A 12,593-nucleotide genomic window follows, 5' to 3' on the forward strand; every position below is an offset into this window, starting at 1 on the left:
ATATAATAATTATTGTTGTAGTTTCTCGGTTTGCCTTATTTTATGTGCTAATTGTGATCACAGACTATCTACCTATCCTTCCAGCGGGAATTTAGAAGAAAAAACTAATTATTACAATAATTATACTTGGCAAATATGTATATTGTTATCAGATTCCTATATATATATGTATGTATTTTGTTGTTTAATAAAAAACTTAAATATTATATACATTTTATTATCAACCAGACTAACAATTAAATAATATGATACAATCCAACAAGTCTTTATTCCAAGGTACAAAACCATAGAGTATAGATTATCTGGAAGTTACCATAGATTTTAGAGACAATTTAAAGTTTCGTTCAATGAAAAGACAGGTGAGTATTTTTCTTAAAATAATGCAATTTTCATGTTTTAAGAGTTTCTTTTTGTGTCGTGTATAAACTGGCAGCGAATACAATATCTCTCTTGATAGCTGTGGAGGCCTCCATCATCTTTGCTTGCAATTTTGGATCACCGATGGCCACCGCCGCGTCTTTTACGTCCACTAAAAGCTGAAATAAAATATAACAGCTAAGAAAAACAAAAATCATTACTGTTTTCTTCCTGCTACTACTTATATATACATACTTCACTATAAAGCCTTCTCCTGTTATATTTTATACGATTTTATGAGTAAATATTTAAAAACTCCTGCGTAACTGTACCTCGTGTAACTGCTGAATGCATCTAACAATAATTCCCTCTTGTACATCCGTGAGATCCATGATTTCAGCGAAGGGTTTCTCCAACGCCCATTCGTATACAACCCTCACAAGACCGAAGTTCAACCTCTCTTGTTGGCCCTCAAATTGGGAAACCTGAAAAAAATATTGGGTTACAACTAATAGATTGTTCTATATGTCAGAAGTCAAAAGTCATAATTTCAGAAAGACTCTAAAATTAATCAGCTGTTGTCTTGACCGCCATCTTGTTTTACATTATCAATCAACACGCTGGCTTTCGGTCAGACAGATAGTTAAACGTTTTCGACGCTGCTTTAATTAAATCAAAACGCTAGCGACTTGATTGAATATCCATCTTTAATTAAATATCTAGAGATTCAATTAACTGATTTAACTACTTTACTGCGACATGTATAAAGCGACTGTAACACTTTAAATGGAAACTTACCCCATATTTAACCTCAACAGCCGACAAATCGTCCTCAATCTGCTGAATCGCTTTAACCGCCTCATCCAGCTTTTCCGTCAGCACCTGTTCGACGTGCGTCTTCGCTTGAAAAACGAAACAGCTCAACAGAGCCGCTATTTCTGCTGGATTTTTATCCGTGAAGACGTTTCGGAAGACCAGTTCGGCTATAATCAGCTCGTTGGTACCCATGCAACACGCGACCCTTCCTTTTAAGATGACGCTATCGTGCTCGTCGATATAGTTCAGCTCTCGAAGGACCAAAAGTCGTCTCTGATAATCCGGGTACAGAGCGAGGCTTTCGTAGGATAATAGCCGTTTGTATTTATCGCGTTTTCGTTCCGCTTGCTTCCTTTCGTATACGATTGCGAATTCGTTCTTGAAGTTTGCGATGGCCGTGCTTTTCTTTTGAGCTTCTATTTGCGCCTAAAATAATGTTAGAAAACATATACACTTTTGTCTCTTTCCGTCAAATTGTATTAACGCTATGATGAAAAGAGACAGATCAATAAATTTAACGGCGTGATTGATCGGTAACCAATAATTTGTTTTATAAGGTCGTCTCGTGCCTTGAAAATTAAAAAAATCTCCGAATCGCATTGACTCTTGGTCAATGGCCGGTTTTTTTAAAGAAGTAGATATTGATACAGTTGAATGAAAATATAAATTTATAAGTATACCATCAAACAAATACAAAAAATAATATATAAGAGAAGGTCGCACCAGTGCCAAACCTGTTTTGTTGACAAGACTGTTACATCATTATAGTTCGTCAATACATGAATACGATATATGTAAAGATTAAAAGCATGTAATTTCTGTAAATAAAGTGACGCATAGTAAATAAGATAGCCGGTCCGTCCGTGTACCTTGAGTTTGTTCATCTTATCAAGCGCATGAAGCAATTCGCCAGTGGAGATATTGAGGGCTTGCGTGAGGCTGATAGTCTCCAGGGGAGTTACTTTGGTACGAGCCGCGTGACTTAGGCGCGACAGCTCTTGCACTGCGCTCGCGCAACTTGCACCCACTGGAGCGTCTTTGAACCTTTAAAAAATTGATTTTTTATACGTTTATAATATATTAACTAGGCGCCTCTGGTTGGCTACGTTTACATCTAGGGCAAACCTTTGTTGTTTGGGAAGAAAAGGCAACCCAATTAAAAACTCAGTTAATTTCTTAATAATATAATAATAATTGTGTTTTTCTTAAATGATTAGAAGAGCCTTTGGAATCTAAGCGATCTCTTCCAGGCATCAATATTAAAAAATATTTGTCAAAAAGAGAATCAGAAATAATACAGTTTATTTTAAATACCTAGGCATTTGTCGTTTTTCCCAATCCTGAATGATAATATTGGCATCGATCTTGAGACAGGTCCGAGTGACGGCGATCACGTTCTTCGGAGCGATGCAAAGTATCGTATGGTCTTGTGTGCTTTCCTCGGTACCTGAAAATGTTAATATTTACTACTAGAAGGGGCATATATATCGCCAATAGAGTTAAGCTAAAATAGTTTTTTTTTTATATATAGTCCTGTTCACCTTTAAGATATGTTTTATTTACTTTGTTTTATGTCACTAGTTTCGTTTAAATAACTATATGTATTTTTGCATTTCGCCTCTATAATATTAGTAGGATAAATTTAAACACACATTTTACAGTTCACTGGCTGGCTGCACACATTAAGCCAGTTTATTTACGAAGTCACTATTTTTAAATTAAATAATTGATGAGGTAAATGTTTCAACGATTACAAAATAATATATAAAAAGTAAAGCATACGGGCATCCAACAATAAGTCACAAAGCGTACTGGCGCACGCACTACTTCCAGGTTACGTGCACGCACGCATACGCGCGGAACGAGTAAGACCAGTTTTCGTGGTAGAGTGAGTGTCGAAATACGAGACTGTTTACTTCTAAATAATAAATATTATGAGAAACAAGTTAGTCTTATTTAAAAAAACATTTTACATATTTTTACAATAAAACTTACCGATATGGTCGTACAGAGACGAGAAGCTCAACATGCGGTACCAAGCCTCGTCGCGGTCGAAATTGTATCGATTCGAGTCTTCCTCAACTGTGTTTAGCACTAACACTTTGTATGGCGTCTGCCGGGGACCTGGAATTTCAAAATTAATAATAATAAACCGTTTATTTGCGGAGAAAGTAGTACATTCAGATTGATTTAATATAAAAGAACACCACACAATCAGCCATATAAAAAATCATTTTCAAAACGCAAATCCGGCAACCTCAACTCGGCCCGCCATTTATTTTGTTATATTTCAGGAACTTGTCGAAATTCCTTTATCGGGAAAATATCCGGGACTCGGGCTTTCGTGTATAGCGCAATTATTTAAATGATTCAGTGTAATATCTCACCAGTCCCATTCAAATAGATCCCGAGCTGATTGATGTAGGGTCCAGCAGATAGAAGCAAAATTCTTCCCGGCACCAACTCCTTACTAACTTTCGGCTGCGTTAACAGCAAGGGCATAATTTCCCCCAAAACCTCAATGTAGGACGTACAGAGGTCGTAGAACGTGGCCAATGGGGCCAAATGTGCTGTCAGAGGGGTACTGCATTTTTCAGAATACTCCAACTCCGCTTTCTCAAGGAGTTTCTTGTTGGTATCGGCTTGGAGGATTTGGTGCAGTTCCCGGAACGAACGCTGCATCATACCCTCAACTGACACTGTCGCCACTCTAAAATTATTTTATACATTTCATTAGTTTTATATGAATCAAATAATGGCTTTAGTCAGCTATGCTATTTCTGGTCAGTTGGGGTGAGATTCAGAGTCGAGACTTAGAGCTAAGTGTGACTCGTGTATGTCAGTGTCTCGACATTGAATCTTGGTAATACTTAAATACGCAAATTTAAAGTTAACATATATAGCCCTATGTATTTCTTTTTTAATTTTTATTGAACCGTGCCTGGCCCACGACAGACATGAGTGGAATCGGATGAAGAAGGCCTATGTCCAACGGTGGACAAACCAAAACCTGACAATGCCGACATATGATGGTTCTTAAATGCTACATTCTATTTTACCTACTGTAAAAAGTATTTTTTTTGGGATTCATATGTACATAAATGATTATAAATAAGTTTTGGAAATAAAGACTATTTTTATTGTTATTATGTATTTAATAGAGCTTCTGTCTCTTCCACCTAAGTCTTATTTAAGCAACGGTAAGACATAAGTGTTGGCCTAGTGGTTTCGCGCGATCTCATCCCTGGGTCGTGGGTTCGATGCCTGGCTGTGCCCCAATGGACTTTCTGTGTATGCACATACACATACACATACATTGAACACTCGCTCGTACGGTACGATATAGTAAGGAAACCAGCACGCCTTAGACACAAAAAGTAGACAGTGTGTGTGAGGCACAAAAGGTGAATTACCTATTTTAAATGATCATAGAACAGATACATAAATCTGAGACCCCAACTTAAATGGTTGTAGCGACATTGGTATAAGACAGAAATTTTGCATTTATTTGGTTAATTGTAATTAAAAATTATAAAGTTACCATACTTTTTTTTAATTACAATTAAAATTACAGATTTTTAAAATAAAATTCAAAAGTTATTATCCAGTCAATGAAATGAAGTTGCTTTTGTGCTTTGATCAAATAAATCTTTTTACATTCATTGCTTTAACCAACTAAATGTACTTAAAAATATGACTTTAATGTCTTTGTGAGCAAATACTAAACATTTAAATATATTTTTAATATACAAGCGAATTTATTACATTACTAGCGACCCGCCCTGGCTTCGCACGGGTGTAATGTTGATACTAAATTCAAAGCGCTATAGGGAGAACCGCAGCCTCCGTAAATATTCATTTAAATAATATGCTGTATTAATGTTGTATTGGTTAAAATCGCTTCGAAAATCAGACATTATTTGTCGTAAAAAGTATAAGAGATAGACATATACCATCGCGGAAGTTTTCTGTAGACCTTTTCAATGTGTACAATACTTAGTACATTATTTTGATAAATCTCGTAGGGTTCAGCCTGTGTTTGCAATGTAAGAGGAAAAATGTAATTATTTACGACATCACATTAGAAATCTCCACTATTTAATGGATGCTATTATACATATAACTCTATCTATTAAAAAAACTGCATCAAAATCCGTTGCGTAGTTTCAAATATTTAAGTATACATAGGGACAGAGAATGCGAATTTGTTTTATACTATGTAGTGATGTACATACCTCAACAGGTTTTTGAGGAATCATTGTCAGCAAAGACTGGCTTTGAGCTTTATTTAAATTTGACAAACCTCAGAAGACTCAATATCATGGCATAGGTGAGTCGGAACTGCGAAGACAACTTTTGGGGAGTCCCAAGCATCATTTCCTTGAGCGTCATTTGATCTGGTACGCCATCTTTGCATAGAATTATCACAGTACCCGTGTCATCCAAACCTGGAATCGTAGAAGATGTATGAAATTCTCCTCTTACACCGACGAACGTCTTTTCTAATGTGTCCGTAATGCCCCCACGAGTCCAGAGCAATGGCTGCCATTCAAGAAGCTGGCTTCGTATTGATGGAACATCCTCCATATGAACATGATGATGCAGTAGTCGCCGCGGTACACGATTTTTAAGGGAGCAGGAAGTTTTTTTTAGAAAGGCCCTTTAGATACTTCCCTTTTTAAAAAAGATATACAAAATGTATAAACCTTAAAGGTGTCGTAAACAAAAACATATAATAAAAGATAATTGATATATATTACAGAAGCAAAGAATATAGTAAGGATACCGACGTGAAACATAAAAATTAAAATAATTTTTATTTTTCACGATGTGTGAAGATTAGCAAATCAGTGTCTTACAAATTCACCATATAATGCTGGGTATGTTATAATGTTAAGTACATTATATATATAATATATATATCTTTTGAATATGGCAGATCAAATAATACATTAAGATACAACTTTATGAAATCTTGTTGACCCGTATAATACTACATTTGAATGCAGCAAGACTAACCTCGTCTGCCGGCTCGCCCTGCCATCTGAATGTACTCCGCGGGAACCAAACTCCGTGACTGGAGGCCGTCAAACTTGGTGACGTCGTCGAATATGACCGTACGGGCTGGCATATTCACTCCCATCGCGAATGTCTCGGTCGCGAATAAGATTTTTACCTAAAAAATATCATAAATAGATAGGTATATAGCTGAACCCAATATATATATATGATAGATAAAAGATCACGCTTATTATCAGCTGATTTCAAAATCTTTGAAAGGTCAGTGACCCTTACCAATAGTTTAAGGTTCCCTTTTCCAATAGCATTATTTACATGAATAAATGAAAACGACTTACATAACCCGACTGGAACAACATTTCCACGATTTCCTTGAGAAGTGGTAATATACCGCTGTGGTGTACGCCTATTCCGTTCTCGAGAACACGCTGTAGTCTGATTACCTACAAACGAAATTATTATAAAATAGTCATAACTAATTTATTATATTATAATTACTTCGAATTTTGTGGTTCGATTCCCGGATGAAAAAAATGTGAAATTGCTTTTATTATTTGTTAACCATATTATTAAGTTTCACGTTCCTCACATCAACACCACCTATGCAAAAATCTTAGGTTTTTATTGCGCAGCCCGGACATAGAAACTAAGTATTTCCGAACCAATTCGATTAGGGTCCTTCAAAAAAAGAACATTCCAATTCTTAAAAGGCCGGCAACGGACTCGCGAGCCCTCTGGAAATGTAAGTGTCCATGGGCGGTTGTATCACTCAACATCAGGAGCCTTCTGCCCGTTTTCCTTCTGTTACAAAAAAATCTAAATACCTGTGGAAGTTTTCTATCCGGCTCTTTTAGTCTCTGCAGACATTTTTGGAAGAAAGAACGAATGTGGCCCTTTTCTTTGGCCGTTGTTAAGTCTACTGACATTAGATTCTCCGCGTTATGATCACACCTAACACGATCAACGAAATATATTCATTAGCGATTATAACACAAATATTTTAATAAAATTAATAATTTATATTTGAATAGTTTTAGGAACGGGTCAATGAATTGTAATCATAGAGTATAGAGTAGAGCGGTTACAAATCTCTCAAAAATATTAAAATTAACCTAAGTGGAAATAAAAAACTTAATCGTTTCATGTAATAAAGCTGCCATTTTTAATATTAACATTTTATTCAAAATTATAATGATTAGTTCTTACCGATTCCTCGACAAAGTGAACGCTACGACGGGCAACTTATCATTAGACCGCAGATGGTCAATTAAGGCCACCCACATGGTCTGTTCGGCTTTTGGGTTTCCGAATTGTCTGCCACCTGACAAGAATGTATATTTTTATATAACAGTCCCAGAAATGCGTGGCTGAACTTCGGTTGTATTCGTTTTTACAACAAAGTCCCAAGCGAAATTAAAGAATTATCACTAAATAAAAGCCCTCGTTAAACGTAAGTTAAACAATATTATGTATGACTCAAAACTTAGCGATTAAAAAGAGTGGCGGAAAGTTTCTTGCCCGCTCTACGCCCTTGACTTGCGAACTGGTAGTCAATGTAAATTTACAATTAGTTTAACTCCTTTTTTGACATTCATAAGTGTACTTGTTTACCAATATAAATAAAGATATTTTGAGTTAGAGTTTGAACTATATCTCAACATTAAGAAGTACCTAAATATCTTGTGAAACACTTGTTTTGATAACTCTCGATAAAATCAATTTTTGTGATTAGTTTTTTTTTAATTTAACCATTTCAATATAAATTTTTTTATACAGAACTGGTCGTTTGGCCACAATCGCACCTGATGTTATGTATGAGCGGTCTATTTGAAGGCCCGTCTGCTCAGGAGACATCTCCTGTTTAACCACCGCTTAAATGAACTCATATTAAACTGTCTATGGAAGGAGCCGAGGAGTTCCTTTGGTGTTTTTACAAGAACGGACGATCCAAATCATGCAGTGTGGCATATGGTGATGTCAAGAACGAAGGGTCACCCCTTCACTCCAGCAATTCCTTTTAATATTTACCTTTTGGTCCAAAGCTTTTCTTGTAATCATTTTCCCTCGACTTTTTCGCAGCGACCGCCTCGTTGTATCCCCGTAGTTGGAATTTACTTTCTTGGTCCACGACTAAAAATCTCTCGTTCTTTGACTTTCCTCCAGATCCTGTAAAATTTGTATTTACCTTTAAATTAGATTAGTTAAAAAATTAAAAAGGTCCATATATACCACGAATTATAAATTTTATTTAGATAAAGAAACTCTAATCATCCTTATACAAAAAATGCAATTCTGCTAATATATCACCAATATCACTTATTTTAATAATATATTAAGTTATAATTAATTTTTTATTAGCGTTTAAATTACGTTTAATTTATATTATCTTTAAATTTTTTAACACAGGATTTTATTTTATTTCATTCTGTGTCGGTATTGTACGGATGAACATTTATTAATACTTTTGAAATAAATAAAACTTTACTCAGGGATGATGTTTTTTAGTTTATATTTGTATAGACTATGTTTAGTGAGTATTGTCATTTAAAATTATGTCAAATAATTGTAAATTTATAATAATACATAACTTTAATCCGGTAAAAGCTTTTTTTTCTTTTTCTTTATATGTTTAGTGATTAAACTTACCCGTGTACAAGTAATGACACAAAGGAACTGGCCGCTTAGGAGTGGACACTACATAGACCTTTCGTTTCTTAGTCCGACCGACCCAGTCCGCGAACTGGAGTGTGTTTGGTACAGTTGCACTCAACATCACTATTGTGACGTGGGCCGGAAGCAATATCAACACTTCCTCCCACACATAGCCCCGCTGGAATTAAATTTTATAATTTTTTTTAATAGCCAACTTCAACACCAATTGTAAACATTTGTTTAAAGAAAAAACCTCTTTCTTGGTTAATTCGCGGGTGTTATATATTATATTTTTAATATTGTTTTGATATATACAAATTTTAAAATAAATAAATTTTGTTTTTGTTAAAAATCCTTCACAAAGGATTATTAAAATTTATAAAATTATGCAATGAATGTATACATTAAATGTTGGTCTATTTGCAAATAGGTAAGGAGTGCCAATTAGATAAGTACTTTAGTCGAAACGGTAAAATTCTGTAAATATATTTTTAAATCTCAATATTCACGGGCTCTTGGAAAATTCGAGAAAAATAATATTTTGTGAGAGCGAATAACGTATCTGTTTACCTCAGCATTATTGATATAGTGGACCTCATCGAAAATCACAAATTCTAGATCTCTGGTGACGTCAGAGCCGCAATAGAGCATAGAACGAAGAATCTCGGTGGTCATGACGAGGCAAGAGGCCGTCGCGTTTATTTGAAGGTCCCCAGTCAACAGACCAACTTCACCAAATGTCTTGTTGAAGTCATTGTACTTCTGGTTTGACAGAGCCTTTATTGGCGATGTGTAAATTGCCCTGTAACATTCAACAATATAATTTTGATTTTATTGACCGCACACATAAGTGTACATAAATTAATTACATTTTCATATATTTTTATTTATATGATTATCACATTAAAATTGGTACTTAAAATAAATTGGTAGGTAAACTTTGACGACAATTTCTTGTCATCTCCACCCGACTCGGAAAGTAAAATCAGAGCATAGTTGAGATTTAACAAACTTAATTATCTGTTATAAAACTGCATTTGCTCTATCATTAAACAAATCAGTAACTATTTGGGCTCTGTTTACTGTAGTGGAGTCCCACCACCTTTTAGATATATAAAGAAAAAAAACCTACTATTAAGAATATTGTAAAGATTTTGAATATGCCTGTATGTGTACCTTGTACAATTTCTTCTAGACATAGCGATTGCATATTCAGCGACTACGGTTTTACCAGCAGACGTGTGAGCCGCTACAAACACATGATGTCCTTCTTCTAGTTTTAAAATTGCCTAAAACCCAAAATAAAATCCAGCATTTGTATTCAGACAAGTACTGTTGTCAATTATATTGCTCTGCCACAGCTGCCGAGCAACTTCATAGTTACAAATGCACTATCTGTGTGCGGATATTACAATTTTATTAGTGCTCATTTAAGAATATACAAACTTTAGTTTTAATTAAATATAAAAAAAATAAACCTTAAATAATACTTTGTGAAAATTTTCAATTAAATATTTGCATTGTATACCTGTTTTTGGAAGTTATCCAATTCAAACGGATAAGCATGGGCCAAATCTTTGATTTTTTCTTTAAATTCTGGCACTGGCTGTGAAACATCAATCATTTCTGCCCATTCTGTGGACGTAACACCAGATTTTACGGAGGCATTGGTAATATTCAGCACTGGTATTTCTGGAAGCACCACAGGTGGTTTGATAATTGTACTCTCCAGGAAATTATCATTGTCGTCTGCATCTATTTCAATGTTTTTTGCAGGTATTGGTGCCTTTTCTTCAGTAGTTTCATCGTCATCTTGCCATAGACCTGAAAACATTTTTTGAACTGTTAATGAAACTAATTGCAAATGTAACACATTTAATTTTGTTTTCATTCTTGTATGTCCTTACAATTTAAAGAACATAATGTGTTTTATGATCATATTTCCTTATATACTTAAGCACATTACCTGCTAAGTGTGTGTTGTTATTAACAACTTCCTCTAAATTTATGTTGATTTGAATGTCTTCCAGCTTGTCTTCTTGTTTATTTTCATCTGTTAGTTGGTCTTTCAAAGTGAATCCATCACTTGAAAAGACTACATTTTCTTGACAACCAGGTGGGGTACATAATATATCTTAAAATAATAGCCAAATTACTTGCTAGCAAGTAAATTTAATCAAATTATAAGACTAGTTCATACATGGTTTGACTGTCACTTTTTCATATGAATTGAAATTGATATTCAATCAAAATTACCTTCACCCAAAAATTTTCCTGGTTCATCATTATCAAGATTTACTGAAACTTCTCCTGTTTTAGTTGCTTCTTCTAACATCTTCTCTAACTCTTCTTCAAACCCAGCTGGTAAGAATGGATTTTGTGTAATCGTCCCTCTTGTAGCCAAGCCTGGGGGCAGTGGTGTTCGAGACATAGATAAACTGTCTTCGTCATCTTCCAATGGTACACTAACTTCCTTTAAGCCCACTATTTCACCTGTCAACAAATCTCGGACTACCTGTAATTTTTTTTTATTTATGAAAGTGTTACGCTTATCATTTATATTTATTGAATAAAGGACTTTTAGCTTGATATTATATTTTTTTGGTATATAAATTAATGTAGAAATTTATAACCAAAGAAGCCAAACATGATTTTAGTACAATCTATGTTTGAAGGCATGTCTATAACTGACTAAATCTGGTGTAATTTATCTTTGCATACTTGGCAACGGCAGTACAGCATGAAAATATCTTAAATAGCTACCTCAAGTGTAGTATCTAGACCAATATCATCCTCGTCAATTCTGAACAAGGAATCTATATCTGGAGTCCTATGCCAATGATTTTGGGAACGTTCCCATTGGTGAATTGATAATCTCTCTGGTTTTAGTAAATAATCCTTTACACGTTCATTTAAATCATCGAATATTGGTGGCGGCTAAAATATGGACAGGTGAATAAAAATATAGTTTGAATAGCATTATATGATGATATCCGCTAAAATTGACCTTTATGAAAGAAAACTCGTCATCATTTTCCACGGGCATTTTTAGAAGCCTCTTAAACACTTTTTACACTATCATTTAATGCCGAAGTATGCTTAATGCTATTCCATTTGTTTTGGTTAACGTATTCTTCGGCTTTTGACTTTGAAATATGACATGTGTAAATAAGAAAATTGGCAACTTCCCGATATGCCGCACTCTGACAGACGTCAGATGAATAAAAATTTCAAATAGGTTAACCATATTTTCGTAAAATTACTATCACCACAACCACTTTTAAAGCATCTCGTTATAGTAGAAATTATGTGTTCATATTTCTTTTTATTTCTACACTATCGGATAAGAAATTTTTAATAATAATAGGTTTAGCAGCAGGCAACTACACGTAAGAAATATGAACTGTTATTCTGTATAGCCAGGTGCTGATTTTTAGTTCGTAAAAAACTTTTATACAAATATATTAAGAATTTATTATGATTTTATAACAATAGGTAGTGCAGATTTAAAATTAATTTATATCACACAACACAATTTACATGAACGTTTGTGATCGTCATTTACAAACTAAGTAAATAAGTATAATATTTGCCCCCATATCACCATATACACCATATTTACCACATATCGACGTTAAATTTTTTATTGAAACCAATAAAAACGGTAAAACTTATAAATTCTTTATCTTCGTATATGTATGTTTAAGTTAAAACATTATTTTTAAACACATTAAGCTTATGTTCAGTCC

At 34.3% G+C, this 12,593-nt stretch overlaps 1 protein-coding gene across 1 annotated transcript; it reads right to left on the minus strand.

Moving 5' to 3' along the window:
• Positions 1 to 201: 201 nt before the first annotated feature.
• On the minus strand, positions 202 to 11,986 carry LOC125050556 (helicase SKI2W). The gene is made up of 21 exons (XM_047650483.1): positions 11,852 to 11,986; positions 11,608 to 11,781; positions 11,101 to 11,359; positions 10,811 to 10,978; positions 10,373 to 10,668; positions 10,021 to 10,133; positions 9,415 to 9,646; positions 8,839 to 9,022; positions 8,221 to 8,358; positions 7,399 to 7,513; positions 7,017 to 7,143; positions 6,531 to 6,635; positions 6,193 to 6,349; positions 5,477 to 5,621; positions 3,561 to 3,883; positions 3,169 to 3,297; positions 2,488 to 2,620; positions 2,043 to 2,217; positions 1,156 to 1,599; positions 690 to 842; positions 202 to 536 (listed from the first exon to the last, which is right to left on the minus strand). The coding sequence occupies exons 1-21, from the start codon at positions 11,888 to 11,890 to the stop codon at positions 390 to 392; spliced, it is 3,756 nt and encodes a 1,251-aa protein (XP_047506439.1). The 5' UTR covers positions 11,891 to 11,986; the 3' UTR covers positions 202 to 389.
• Positions 11,987 to 12,593: the final 607 nt, after the last annotated feature.

This window comes from Pieris napi, chromosome 1 (genome assembly GCF_905475465.1).
Source record: "Pieris napi chromosome 1, ilPieNapi1.2, whole genome shotgun sequence".
NCBI classification, from domain to species: domain Eukaryota; kingdom Metazoa; phylum Arthropoda; class Insecta; order Lepidoptera; family Pieridae; genus Pieris; species Pieris napi.